This window comes from Prunus dulcis, chromosome 4 (genome assembly GCF_902201215.1).
Source record: "Prunus dulcis chromosome 4, ALMONDv2, whole genome shotgun sequence".
NCBI lineage: Eukaryota > Viridiplantae > Streptophyta > Magnoliopsida > Rosales > Rosaceae > Prunus > Prunus dulcis.
In genome coordinates this window covers 16,255,262-16,270,702 of record NC_047653.1, presented here as the reverse complement: position 1 = coordinate 16,270,702, position 15,441 = coordinate 16,255,262, and the positions used below count along the sequence as shown (strand labels likewise).

Genomic DNA, 15,441 nt, shown 5'->3' with positions numbered 1-15,441 from the left:
AACAAACCACAACCAAAGCATTAAAAAAAAAACAAACCACAACCAAAGCAAAAAAAATAAACAAACCATAACCAAAGCATAAAAAATAAACAAACCACAACCAAAGCATAAAAAATAAACAACCCACAACCAAAGCATAAAAAATAAACAACCCACAACCAAAGCATAAAAAATAAACAACCCACAACTAAAAATAATAAAGTATAAAAAAAAACAAAGCATAACTAAAAATACAACATAAACATAATAAATTAAAAAAAACATCTTCACTTCACTTCATTCACCTTCATTGCCTTTCACCGCCCATAAATGCTCCATCAAGTCAACTTGACGGTGTTCATGAATATATGACGATTGCATCTCCGTGTAGCGATCAATCATACGGGGCATGAAACTACCGTCTCTAACCAACGGTTCATGTTGCACTGGTTCTCCATTTGGCCCCACTGGTTTTTCATAAATTCGTGTTAGGGCCGTGTCCATGGGATTTGGTTCATACACTTCATCAACATCGTAATCATATTCATCTTCCACAATCATGTTATGGAGGATGATACAAGTCATCATTATACTCCTAAGCACCTCCTCGTCAAATAGACGTGCCGCGCCCCAGATAATAGCCCATCGAGCTTGAAGGATACCAAAGCACCTCTCAACATCTTTTCTGTACCCCTCTTGATAGCGAGCAAAAAAATTTTGCTTATGGGATCGGGGATGTGGAATTGTTTTCACAAATGTTGTCCACCTCGGGTAGATGCCATCAGCTAGATAATACCCGTTCTGGTAGATGGTATTGTTAATTTCATATGAGATATTTGGGGCTTCACCTCTCAAAACATCATTGAACACCGGGGATTGACCTAGGACATTCAAATCGTTTTGAGATTCGGCAACTCCGAAGAAGGCGTGCCAAACCCATGTATCAAAACCAACAACTGCTTCCAGGATGATACTTTTCTGCCCTTTTCTATTTCCGTAGTCCCCTTGCCAAGCAGTTGGACAATTTTTCAACTGCCAGTGCATGCAGTCAATGCTACCAATCATGCCAGGAAATCCTCGAGACTCAGCTTTTTGGAGAAGCCGTTGCAGGTCCCTGGGAGTAGGTCTGCGTAGGTAGTTTCTGGTGTACAGAGTTTCCACTGCATCACAAAATCGCATCAAGCTCTCCAAAACAGTGGACTTCCCCATCCGATCAATCTCATCCACCTGATCAGCAGATGACCCATACGCCAACATTCGTATCACAGCTGTGAACTTCTGCTCTGGAAGAAGTCCCAAATTTCAAGCACAATTTCTCTTTTGAACAAAATATTCATCATAATTGCAAATATCATGCATGACTTTATTGAACAAATGGGGTTGCATTCTATATCTCCCTTGAAAATGAACATCAGAGTACAGAGATTGTGGGATAAAATAATCTTCCATAAGATTCTTACCCCGGGAATGTCTATGTCTGTCCACATTGGGGCGACGGCCTTCTCGTGAACCACGGCGAGCCTGCTTTTCTTCCTCCAGCAAAGCAACTGCTATGCCAAGTTGCTCATCTAGTTCTCTCTGCGCCCTTTTGCTTGCAGCTCGTCTACGCATTCTTTCTCTAGTTTCTTGCTCTTGCCTCTCCAAAACCTCTTGCATGTCTGCCATTGAGAATGGAGAATGAAATCTAAAATATGAGAAATGGAAATGTAGAGAAGAACTGGTGTGGGAGGTATGAGCTGAACCTCTGGTTTTATAGAAAAATGTACACAGATAGATATGACAAGCGGCGCAATCTTAGAGGGTGAAAATCTTATCTGAAATTTGAAATTCAAATGAAATTTCAAATTTCAAATTTATCTGAAATTTGAATTCCTAAATGTATCTGAAATTTGACATTTTGAATTTATCTGAAATTTGAATTTTGAAATGTATCTGAAATTTGAAATTTATCTGAAATTTGAAACCTAAAATCTTATCCGATATGAATAGTATTGACACGTAGGAACCCAAAAATCTTATCCGAAAATATTATCCAAATTAATTGTTTATGTAAGAACACAAAACAAAATATCAAAAAGAAAGAAAATATCTTAAAAAGGTAAGGAAAATATCTTTTAGCGAAATGACCAAATTGCCCTCGTATATTTTAATAGGGAAAAATTTGACTTTTTAATCGGGAAAGAATTTGGGAATTTCGCCTACGCCATTGCGTAGAGCGCGGCGAAAGGAGTTCGTAGACACGGACTAGACCCGAATCGGAGCCGTAACGAAGAAGTTATGGTCTAAAAATCGCGAGGGGCAAAATGGTAATTTGGTCAAAAAGTCAGATATTTATATCACTCTCTCTCTCTCCTCTCCCCCGTCAGCCTCTCTCTCTCCTCCCGCAGCCAAACAGCCCGCGACCTCCACCCATTCAACTCGTCGCCACGGCCACCATACTTGGAACTGATCTCCGCCGTGGGTACCGTTGGAACCGTGACTCGACCGCCGTTCTTTTCCGACCAACACCAGCCTCGGGGGTGTCGGAATCTGGCCGGAAAACCATGATTTCCGACGATGGTTCGTCCGAATGCCACCCGAACTTCCAGCTCAGATTTCTCCTTCGTTTCTCCACCAAATCGATCGAGTAAGGCACCAGGAGCCCGACAGGATTTTAAAAGGAGACCTCTGAGGGATCGAAGTAGCTCGGACCATCAGTGAGTGGACCTTCTTTCATAAATCAGATTTCATGAATGAATTGATGTGCTTTTATATGAATTGATGTGCTTTTATATAAAATAGATTTTATAAATGATTTTATCTACATGAGTTTTATAAATGAGTTTATTTGAGTAAGTTTCTTCATTCAGTCTTTGAGTAAGTTTTAATACGATTTTGAATATGAGCAGTACAATAATAATGCTATAAGTCGGTGCTGCTTATTTACCAGTTACAGAAACAGAGTTTGAGTTTTGAATCAGTTAAGACCGCAGCACGACTTGAGTTTTACAGTTATTATTCAGATATTTCTTTTTAAAAGGACATTATTTTAAAACCACCTTGTACCCGTTTTTCTTTATGGTGATTACCCAGAGTCGGACCGATGTCTACGGACATCCAGTCTGATTATAGTTCAGTCAGTGCACTTGACTTTGCCTCACGAGTTACGGGGGCGCTCGGACCGTGAGTGCCAGGATTTGCGGCTCGGCAGACTTGGTGTCCCGAGACCTGCCAGGATTGCGGCTCGGCTGACTTTATGTCCCCGAGACCTGCCAGGATTGCGGATCAGGCTGACTACGGTCCCCTGCATCCTGCCAGAGCGATTCGAGTTGACTTGGTGTCATCGAGGAATCTGCCGGCGGGACAGGCTGATCATAGTCCCCTGATTTCGCCAGTTTGCGGCTCGGGTAAGTCTGTGTGACGCCCGGGACCTGCCAGGGAATTGACGGAAATGACAGGGGTACATACTGGTGGTATTTTCAAAGGATTCTGAGTTTCTTTATTAAATGTTGATTTTCAGCTATGATAAATCAGTTTTTCTGATTTTTCGGACATAGATCCTTTTATATTTATTCAGTTATGAAAGGTCTGAGTACAGAGTTTTTATACGCGTTTGATTTCAGTACTTTTATGAAAGCTTTGAATTCAATGGTTTTTGTATGAAACTTTCGAGCTTGAATATGATTGATATAGAATGCCTTGAATTGACTATGCGTGATGTAGAAAGTAAGTATTCAGTTTTATTTAGTTAAATTTCTTTTTTTACAATGGGGGATATTATGTTTATAAGAATTGCTTTGAAGAACATTATTTTTGGTCCACTCACATTTTTCAAACTGTTTTCGCCCCCAGGCCATAGAGGTACGCGGGATCCACCACCGGGCCAGTCATAGCTTCCGCACCACCAAGTAAGGTAGCGTTGTAGAAAATCCTTTAAACCCTGAGAACTTGAGAATATGCTCTGATATCCAGTTGAAAATTTGGTGTTTAGAATCGAATTGATTACTAGAAACATTCTGGCAGTTTGGTGAAAATATTTGAGATTGTTGACAGATGAAAAATTTTGGGATTGATCAAAATACAGAGGAGATTCTGCCGAATTTTCGGCAGAAGTCTAAGGAAATTTAAAGAGAAATTGAAGTAAGAAGGGTAAAAAGGTCATTTGTGCCCGACATTCGCCAGGTGTCGGACACGCACAGGACTTGACTCGAATTCCAAAGTGGAAATTGGGTCGGGTCCTGTCAGTTTAAGTAAACAAAGTTGTGAAAAAAACAAAAAAATGAATAGTATTTGTCATGGCAAGCCTAAACTGATAGAAACACACTTTGCTGAGGGTGGCTAAGGCAGCCACTATTCACGTGAATAGTAGCTGCCCTAGGGCTCCCCTTGTCATGGCAAGGGGCTAACTGGTGGAAATGCTCTAAGGGGGAACATGCTAGAGGTTGGGTGGGTGGGTGTGTCAATATAATAAAAGTTTTGTTTTCTGGTTTCAAGAAAGTTGTGGTTACCTATCCTTGGATCTAATCTAAGGGTTGAGAAAAAACTGGATTAAACATCAATATGTCATCTTTTATTTTACTTTTATTGCAGCAAATCACTATTTTGGTTATTAAAACTAATTTTAAAAAAGAGTTTAATATCATAGATGAAAATACAATATATTTGCAGAAACTCAAGCATGGGTTCATGAATTGGAAAAAAAAAGAAGGAAAAAAAACCTTAAATTTGTTTATAAAAAATTAAAGTTTTCCCAAACTTGGTTAATGAATAATTCAAATATAACATTTATAAATAGAAAATTGATCACAAAGGCAGAGAACAATAGGAAAATGACTTAGTTGTGGGTCCTTGAAATTCAATCATGTTAAAGTGTGAAGGGAGGGCTTGATGGCTCCAGATTTGGGTCAATAAATTTCTAGACCTGTTGATAGACGCTGCTATGTTAGGGTGTGCACCAATCGAAACCCCTATTGTTTTTCTCAATCATAAAAAATTCCTAAATGGCGTCAAGCTATGGCAAATGAAATTAATGCCCTTCTAAAAAATCAGAGTTGGACTCTTATTCCTCCATCCTCTTCTCAGAATATGGTCGGTTGCAAGTGGATCTTTCTTATTAAACATCATTCGAACGGGCTTATTGAATGGTACAAAGCCTGCTTGGTGGCCAAGGGTTTTCACTAACAACTTGGTATTGATTATGCGGAGAAGTTTAGTCCCATCATCAAACCTGCCACTACAGGCATGGTTCTTAGCTTGGCTGTCTCCTGTGGCTGGGTCCTTTGCCAACTTGATGTCAAGAATGCATTTTTACATGGGTTTTTACAGAGAGATGTGTATATGACTCAGTCACTCGAGTTTGTTGATCCCCATCATCGTGATTATGTTTGCAAACTACACAAAAGCCTTATATGGTCTCAAACAAGCCCCGAGGGCTTGGTTTCATCAGACAAGTACATTCCTTTGCTCCATTTGCTTCAACCAAAGTAAGGCTCTAACTCTTCCTTGTTCATTTTTTAGCACTCAACTCACACAATTTTCTTGTTACTCTATGTGGACAACATCGTTGTCACTGCAGCAATCCCACCCTACTCCAATAATTTATCTTCTCCTTGGGTTGCACCTTCGACATCAAAGACCTTGGCCCTCTACACTATTTTCTTGGCCTCTGAGTTCTCTCATCCGCAAGCAACCTCCATATCTCATAGCTCAAGTAGTCTATTGATCTACTGCAGCGCCATAATTTGTTTCACAGCAAACCCGCATCAACTGCCGTTACCGCTAAAGCCTCCATCTCGGCTACTGTTGGTGACTTGCTTGCCAACCAGTCTGAATTTCGTGAAATATTCGGATGCGTACAATATTGGTGCATAACTCGACCTAACATCTCCTATGTTGTCAACATAGTTGCCTACTACATGAGTTGCTCCCGTTCCCCACATCTAGTTGTTGCGAATTTCATCTTGCATTACATCAAGGGACTCTTAAAATAGTTTCCTCTTCTTCTTCTCACTCAAAACATTTAAATTTAAATGTTGCTTTCAAAGCAACACGTGATGCCAAAGTTTGACATCCATCCTTTATATCCTAAAATTGTCATCTCACGGTTAATAATTCTGTGATGATAAATGATACAACTACTATCGTAGTAGCTAGGAATTTTCTTATTCCTATGGATGAAATATTATTAGAAGGAAGGTATGACGAAGAGGTTGTTGTTGACTCTATGACTTTTAGCATTCAAAGAGCTGCATTTGTCTCCAACCTGGCTCGTCGTTTGCTTGCCAGAGTAAACGAGATTTAGGAGCTAAACACCCAAAATTTTACTCTTTAGAGAATGCTTCTGAATTCTTAACAAGAGGTTGAAAACGTTAAACAGAAGAATAAGGCCTTGTCGAAATTGGTGGGTTCATACTCTAAGGATATGCAGACAAAGCTTGACATGCTGCAGAGTTCCAATGAAAAGATTCTGGAAGACTAAGAGAGGGTCATGGTTAAGGTCAAGAGGCGCCGTTCTCCTTCTCCCGAAACTTCTAAACCATATTGGAACTTGATAGATTTTACAAAGCCTACTTATTTCTTGCAAGTGAAAATAATCTATCCCTTGTAGACTCTTTTCTTGTTATAATAATTGGGCAAATTCTTAAACTTGCATTTGTGGTTTTTATGTCATTTCAAAATGACGGTTTGTAACCCTTTTCCTTATAGGTTCAACTAACCACATTAAATCTCTCGAATTATATATTTCAATGCATGTGTGTTTGAAACTTATGGCCTGCGTTAAGCACAACCTCAGAATTTTAATTGTCATTTTCAAAATGAGCATGAAATATAAATTGAGGAAGAACCATAATAATACATGACAGGACCCGACCCAATTTTCGCTTTGGAATTCGGGCTAAGTCCTGTGCGTGTCCGACACCTGGCGAATGTCGGGCACAAATGACCTTTTTACCCTTCTCGTTTCAAAAGCTTTTTAAAATTTCCCTTAGACTTATGCCGAAAATTCGGCAGAGTCTCCCCTGTATTTTGACCAAACCCAAATTTTTCCACCTGTCAAACAATCATATATATATCCACACCAACTGCCAGAATAGGATAACCAAATATTTGCTAGCTTCAGTTTTCCACTAAGACTAGATATCAGAGCAATTTCTAAAGTTCACAGGGTTTCAAGGATTTTTCCACAAAACTCTACCTTACTTGGTGGCGCGGAAGCTAGGGATGGCCTGGTGGGGGATCCTGCGCACTTCTACGGCCTGGGGGCGAAAAACAGGTTGAAAATGTGAGTGGACAAAAATAAGGTTCTTGGAAACAATTTTATAACCATAATAACCCCCATTTAAAATAAGTAAGGATACAAATCGCTAGTTTGTCTCTATTTCAAAACAAGGTATTCAAATAAGCATGTAAAGCATATTGACGAATTTACTCGTATAACTGAACAAATATATAAGGATATAAATGCGCGAATATCAAAGAGACTGGTATAAAATAACTGAAAGTCATAATTGAATAAAAGAAAACTCAAAATCCTTTGAAAATACCACCTATTTGTACCCCTGTCATATCCGTCAATTCCCCTGGCAGGTCTCGGGCACCACGCAGTCTACCCGAGCCGCAAACTGGCGAAATCAGGGGACTATGATCAGCCTGATCCGCCGGCAGGTCTCGATGACACCAAGTCGACTCGAGCCGCTCTGGCAAGATACAGGGGACCGTAGTCAGCCTGATCCGCAATCCTGGCAGGTCTCGGGGACACAGAGTCAGCCGAGCCGCAATCCTGGCAGGTCTCGGGACACCAAGTCTGCCGAGCCGCAAATCCTGGCACTCACGGTCCGAGCGTCCCCGTAACTCGTGAGGCAAAGTCAAGTGCACTGACGTAAACTGAAATCGGACTGGATGTCCGTAGACATCGGTCCAACTCTGGGTAATCACCAAATAAAGGGTGGGTACATGGTGGTTCTAAAATAAACTATTTTTAGAAAAATCTAATAACTCACTGCCTTTTGTGAAACTGAAATTTAACTGCTATCTCCTCTGATAGAGTTCTCAAACTCTGCTTTTTATATTACTGGAGCTTTAGTAACTAAACAACACGTAAATCAAAGCATTGTACCGCACAAATCACGTTCGAAATAAATAGTTCATAAAACTTCTTCAAGATCAAATAATGAAATTAACCCATATAAATTGATTTATAAAAGCTTATTTGTATAAAATCATTATAAAATCATTTAAGTAATCTCAATTATATAACTCATGCATATAAAATCGTTTATGAAAGAAAGTCCACTCACTGATGGTCCGAGCTAGTTGGACCCTTCGAAGGTCCCTCATGCGGGTCGACCGGACCTCTGGTGCCTGATTATCCATGAATAATAAATCAATAAACTGCTGAATAAAAAGAACTTAAATTAAACACCCTGCCCCCGGCTCCTAGAAATACGTGCACTCGTTTCAGTTACTCCTATGCCCACATTAGTTTTTCAGACACTTAGATTAGTTTTGGAAGATCCGACGCTTAACTAAGCGATAAACCACCAGACCGGCTGATCCGGGACCCCGTGGGTCCACGGTCTCCGATGGCAAATCTGGGCTTCTCTGAAGGTCCCTCATAGAGAAGGAACCATGTTCCGCGAATTTGGTCCGAAACGGACGGTCGGATTGGTCAAAATCGCGTTATCGCTTAAAATCCAAACCCTAGCTCCAGGGTTCGCGATTTCGGAGTATCCGGGACTCCGATTCGCAATCCGTCGAATCCTACACGATCCTGAAATCATGTAGACCGACATATCCAAAATTCAGTGCGATCCAACGATTTGAACGACACTGCACCCAAGGATCGCGCGATATGGAAAATCCGTTCGGGGCTCAAACGGACTCCGAATCGAGATCCGCGAAATCCTACGCGCTCGTGACGATAAGAGGATCTCAAAACTGCCCAGAGTTACTCCACCACCCTCGCCCACGAGCCCCAGCACGCGCGGGCAGATTCGGGTGTCCAAAGCGATTTTGGGTGGTCGAAAAATCTTGGAACCAAGACTCCAAACTCCTATCCTAGGTAAAACACCCCATTTGGAGTCACTTTTGTTCTTGGACATACCCCAAAAAATGACCAGAAACAGTAGATCGCCGCGGCCGAAGTTTCTGCCAAACTTCAAGTCGAAAATCGAACCCTTTAGAGCTAAAATCGATCGAAACCCATACATCCATAAGCTAGAACACGAAAAATAGCTGAGAAACCATACCTTACTCGATCGATTTGGTAGAGAATTGAGGGAGAACGAAGAGCTCAAAGTTCAAACTGGAAATCCGGCAAAAATGGTGTTTTTCGGCGAGCTCCGGCCACGGCAACGGCGGCGGCTGGTCAAGAAATGACGGCGGTCGAGTGGTGGTTCGTTTGGTACCAACGGCGGAGATCGGCTCCAAGTGTGGCGGCCGTGGCGTCGTGAAAAGCAAGCGGAGGTCGGGGCTGGGTCGAAACGGGAGGAGAGAGAGAGGAGAGAGAAATGAGGAGAGAGAAGAAGGAGAGGGATAAAAATTTGACTTTTTGACCAAATTACCATTTTGCTCCTCACGGTATTTTGATCGTATTTTCTTCGTTACAACTCCGATTCGGGTCTACTCCATGTCTACGGACTCATTTCGCCCTGCTCTACGCAACAGCGCAAGCGGAATTCCCAAATTCTTTCTCGATCAAAAAGTCAACTTTTTCCCTATTTAATAATGCGAGGGCAAAATTGTCTTTTTGCTAGAAGATATTAATCATACTTTTTAGATATTTTATTTCTTTTTAGATATTTTGTTTTGGGTTATTACAATACAGATATATAGTAGTGAAGAACATTAACTAGTATATACTAAAAACTTCAGGTTCATGATTTATGATATATTGAGATCTATGGGCTTCTAGCGTAGATCATATTATATAACAAAATATGGGGAGCCTAAATTAACCCTTTGAGGTTATCATGGTATTATTCACTTTAAGAGGAATCTTTAGCAACTAGAACTCATAAAATGTAGTTCTTCCTTGAGGTGTCGATTGTAATAAAATTGAGCTTTATTAAACTCATTATTTTCTTATGCCAAAGAAACATGTGGTGTGCCACAACTTGCAATATTAGCTCAAGGATTGTCCACTTAATGTTAGAACTTCAGGTTCTCAATACTATTTAGATTTTGATCTCCAAGCCAAAATTATACATTCGCATGATATGGACATTCTTAGAACTTCATGTTCATATTTTGGGACTTCAGGCCCTAACTTAATTGTCCATATTCTGAAGGACTTCTGACCTCTCATTTTATTGTTCATCCATGAGTTTAGGGAATTGCAGGTCCCTTGAGGTACATAGCAATGGTGCACCAAAGTGTTACTGTTCATGCATACAACACTAGTCACATGTACGGTATAGTTTAAGTATACAAGTACTATTCATTAATTCATGAATATGGTGCTATTCATCCGTGGAGTACATTTGTTGGTACAGTTACTATTCATGTGTCCGACACTATTCATCCAGACAGTACTGTTATTAAGGATCTTCAGGTCCGATCATTTTTTCACAAATTAGTATTGTACACGTCTGCCAGCTCTCATATTATTTTCATTATCAGGGATCTCCAGGTCCTGATGTAATTGTATAATGAGGTTTGAGGAACTTTAGGTCATGATCTCTTGCATGATAAAAAATTCATCATAATAAAGTTGTATGACTAGAGATTTTTTTATTTATTTACTGAATTATGAATACAATCCCCAAATTTCTCAACAAAAAAAAAGAGTCACCCATCTTCCATATGTGCCTATAAAAAATTAATTATTTTTATTTATTTATTTTGGTTTGCAATTAATTGGTTTGTCATTTTCTCAAAACATGCTACTGAATGTTATATTAATATAACTGGACACAATTCAATAATGCCAAAATCAGATTTATTAAACCCTAACCAACATCACAATACTTCTTCCCCTTTTTCCCTTATCCTCTAGCCACATCACAAAACATCCAAGTTGATAGATAGTGGACGAAGTTGGGTTGTAAACAATATATGATTTAGGTAGAGTTAGTTGCTGCGGGGTTTGGTCTTAAAAAATTCACAAAGGGAAGGGAATTAGCTTTGCCGTCAAGGATGAAGCTGCCCTGGAGAGGGAGATTGGATTTGGATGGTTAATTCGACCAAAAAAAAAAAGACAACTTAATGAGACCCACCTCACACTCTTGCCGTTGAGCCAACCACCAATTGCCACCATCCATGGTTTTCAGCCTCATAACAAAAGGTCATATTGTTTGTATAAAAACAAAAAGTCTTTCCACAATACAAGACATTCACAACTTGGCAAGTTACCCACCCGTTTCCTTTGTTTCATGTTTGACCTCTTCAAAGGACATAAATAATAAACAATTTCAACAAATTTACCATTACGTTTTCCAAAAGTTCATATATTGCTTAAATACTAAGCGAGTTCAAAAGTTCTTAGATACTATAAAGTTAGTGTTAATTTTATGAAAATGAAGAACCTTTGAAGATTATCAAAGATTCTTTGTAATTGTCTAAATACAAATTCTCAAATACAACATTAACTAACTACTCTTAATTCCTCGAACAACAACTCCTTGCAATGACACTTTTAACTTGTAAAGAGGCAATAGAAAAATCTTGTCATGAAAGTGAGGGTAAATTTCTAACATTAAATCCATAATTTATCATAAAAGATATTTAGTAATTTCATTAGGAATTTGGATCTTCTGCTTTGATTTTCTATGTTAGAATTTACATGACCTTTGTCTTAAACGGAGAATGTGGAATTTTCCTCCCAAATATACAGCCAAAGAGACAGCTACTACGTTATCCAGCTCCCAAGTCTTGTCTTCCCAAGTCAATTCTTCGGAAAAAAAAAAAGAAAAAAAAAAAAGAAAAAACTCAAAACCACCACCCATTTCTCAAAATCAAAGTCTTTGTCACAACAAAATTGTAGTACAAAACGTTCTTCCCAAAAATTCCTATTTCGTCTTCTTCGTACTACTCTGTTTCTCTTTCACCCAAGCTCTGTACTACACAAACAACCAAACCCCACCCTCCCAATTTATAACCACACTCTCAAACAAACCCATTAAATCCAATGCCTCTCTCTCCCTTCCTCTCAAACCCACGACAAAAACAACAATAATGGCTCCTCCTCCTCTGCCTCGCCCACTTCTCCTCTGTTTTCTCATCCTCCTCTGCCTCACCATCCCCGCCTTAGCCCACAGCGGCCACCCCAACGACGAAAACAACAATGAACCCGCCACAGACGACATCGAACCAGGTCCAGACCTTCGTTCAAAGCCTCTGATACTGGCCAAGATTTGGTGCCTGATTATAATCTTTGTTGCGACCTTCATACCTGGAGTTTCGCCTTACTTTTTCAAGTGGTCTGAATGGTTCTTGGTTTTGGGTACGCAGTTTGCTGGGGGTGTGTTTCTGGGTACGGCTCTGATGCACTTTCTGAGTGATGCCGACGAGACTTTCAAGGACTTGACGGAAAAAGAGTACCCTTTTGCGTTCATGTTGGCTTGTGGGGGGTTCTTGCTCACCATGCTTGCTGATTGTGTGATTTCGTATGTTTTTGAGAAGAACAAAGGTGTTGGGTCTGCTCCCGATCTTGAGCTGCGAGGTAAGTGTTTGGTTATCAGATTTTTTTTCTGTGGAATTGAATTCTATTTGGTTGTTCATTGAGTGGATTTTGTTGAATATAACCAACAACTGTTTGATGTTTGGAAAAAATAAAACCAACAACTGTCGTGCTACAACTTAGCATTAACTGTCGTCGATGAGATTTGAACTCGCGACCTAGTACAACTTGACATTAACATAGTGGAAAGTGGAGACCGGGTGATATTAGACTTTAGACCAAATGCTCATTGGCTTGGATGTGGGATTTCTTATTTCTGTTCTTTTACTTTTCTTTTGACAGCTTGGGTACATGCTAAAAAGTATAAATTGGCTTTGTCTGGTGTGTGTTTTCTTTCTGAGAATTGTAATTGGGGTTGTTTACCATGGCTAAGTTGTGACATTACATTAAGAAGCAAAACTAGGCTTAAGGTTTAAGTTCTGTGACATTAGAAAAAAAAAATCAACCAAAAAGATGTAAAGGTTTTTGTGACAATCAATTTACACATTTTCTTTGTTACAGGGAGTGCTGAGCAGGAAAAGGGTGGTCAAAATGGCAATGAGGTGAGACATATATAGTTCTCGAATTCTCATATCTACTGGTGGTATCAGGATCTCCATATGTATAGGGCATGTACTTGGTGGTGGTTCTGAGACTAACTGGATACTTGTTTTTGTTTGCCCTGACAGAGCCATAACCACTTCGCGAACGTGGCTGTTGCAAATGTTAGCTCACTTGGGGATAGCATCTTGTTGATTGTAGCATTGTGTTTCCACTCTGTCTTTGAGGGCATTGCAATTGGAGTCGCTGACACTAAAGCCGATGCTTGGAAAGCCTTATGGACAATTTCTCTGCACAAGGTATTTGCAGCCATTGCCATGGGCATTGCTCTCCTTCGAATGATGCCTAACCGCCCCTTCTTATCGTGCGCTGCCTATGCTTTTGCATTCGCTATATCAAGTCCTATTGGAGTGGCAATCGGAATCCTAATAGATGCGACAACCCAAGGAGCTGTGGCAGATTGGATATTCGCGATTTCAATGGGTATAGCATGTGGAGTGTTCATCTATGTAGCAGTAAACCATCTATTGGCGAAAGGTTATAAACCCGAGAAAGCAGTTTCCATCGACAAACCCCATTACAAGTTTTTGGCAGTTTTGTTGGGTGTCGGGATAATAGCCGTCGTGATGATTTGGGACACTTGAAGCCATGCCAAAGATTGTTCCTGCACGATTTGTTAGTCGAATACTGCATTTTGAAGCATAGATAGTAGCAAAGCAAGTGTGATAGATTATAGATACCTGATTTATTTTCTTTGGCATAATGTTTTGCTATCATTAGTTATTAGTTAAAGTTGTAGGGCTCTTTAAAGATCTCCAAGAATGCTTATTTGTAACATAGTCAAATTCCTACGCTGTTTACGCAGCTCATCTTTTCCTTGTATTACTTGTGAGGGTAAATTCCTTTTTTTTTTTTGGCCAAAAGAAAGAAGATTTTGTTGGTGTGAGCCTTGATTTCCTACTGTGATTCACTTTACCTAATTAGAGTAGTTACCTAGTTAGGATTCCTTGTAGTTAGCTAATTACTTTTCCTTGTAGGAAAAATCAACTTGTACTTGTATATATATCATCCTTATGGAGAAATATAAAATATAATTCACAATCATTCAATCTTGTGTTTTAGTTTAAGTTGGTATCAGAGCCGGATAACACTAGTCTCTCAAAACAAAACACAAAAACTAGCCCATAGGCAACATCTACCGTCGATATCAATCAAACAAAAAAAAAATAAAAAATACCATCTGCTGCAAAATATTGGCCGAACCTTTGTCGTCAAAAACCTAGTGCGGCAAAAGACTTCTAAAGCAGCAAATCCATCCAAACTCGTTCTTTGTCCTCCATGGTTTTCGAACATATCCTAGACACCCCAAGCACTGTTGCCAAATCTAGTGCTTCAGAGACCCGCAAAACTCTTGACATGCCACAACCAATAATTCTGCTACCCCGTTCACCATACGGTTGAATCGAAAGAACTATAGCTCTTGGTCGACAATGATGTTACTTCATGTGCTAGGCCAAGGAAAAAGAGGTTATTTGATAAGGAAGGTGGCTGAGGAGGAGAAGGACGCTCCGGGCATTGATTTGCGGTGTATTGAGGACTCCGTTGTTAAAGGATGGTTGATAAAAACCATGGAAACATATTTCGTAGAATTATTCTGGGATCTACCAACCGCTAAAGATGTTTGGGAGAGTGCAGCCCATATGTATTATGATGCGTCTGATGAGTCGTAGATTTATGAATTAAGTTGTAAAGCAACCCGTATTACTCAAGGGGGTAGCATTATTACTTCATACTTTGCTGAGCTCAAGAGCGTTTGGTTGGAACTTAACCGTCGTCATCCAATCAATATGAAGTGCCCTTATGATGTGAAGATTCGACATGATGAGATACAGAAAGACTATTTATGATTTTCTTGCACGTCTAGATGATGAGTTTGATAAAATTCGAGGAGATTTGTTGAGGTTGAGTCCATTGCCCAAATTGGAGGAGTCATTTGCTTTTGTTTGTAAAGAGGCCCAATGCCGAGAGACGATGCTCAAGAAGGATGGAAAGACTGAATCCTCTGCTGTTATAGTTTCTAAAGCCCCTGTTGCTAGTTTTTCTTTTCCCCGTCCAACCTTTGAGGAAAAATAAAATATGCATTGCACTTACTGTAATAGGAACCGTTATATAGAGGCCACTTGTTTTCACAAGAATGGGCTTCAAAATGATTCCTTGAAAGCCAGAAGCAACGAAAGGCTACGCATGTGAAGAAAAAAAAAATG

At 39.9% G+C, this 15,441-nt stretch overlaps 1 protein-coding gene across 1 annotated transcript; it reads left to right on the top strand.

Moving 5' to 3' along the window:
- The first annotated feature begins 11,904 nt into the window (after positions 1-11,904).
- Positions 11,905-14,089, top strand: LOC117626643 (zinc transporter 11). Its single transcript, XM_034358426.1, has 3 exons — positions 11,905-12,619; positions 13,139-13,179; positions 13,306-14,089. Exons 1-3 carry the CDS (start codon positions 12,133-12,135, stop codon positions 13,819-13,821), a joined length of 1,044 nt encoding a protein of 347 aa, XP_034214317.1. The 5' UTR covers positions 11,905-12,132; the 3' UTR covers positions 13,822-14,089.
- The last annotated feature ends 1,352 nt before the right edge of the window (positions 14,090-15,441 follow it).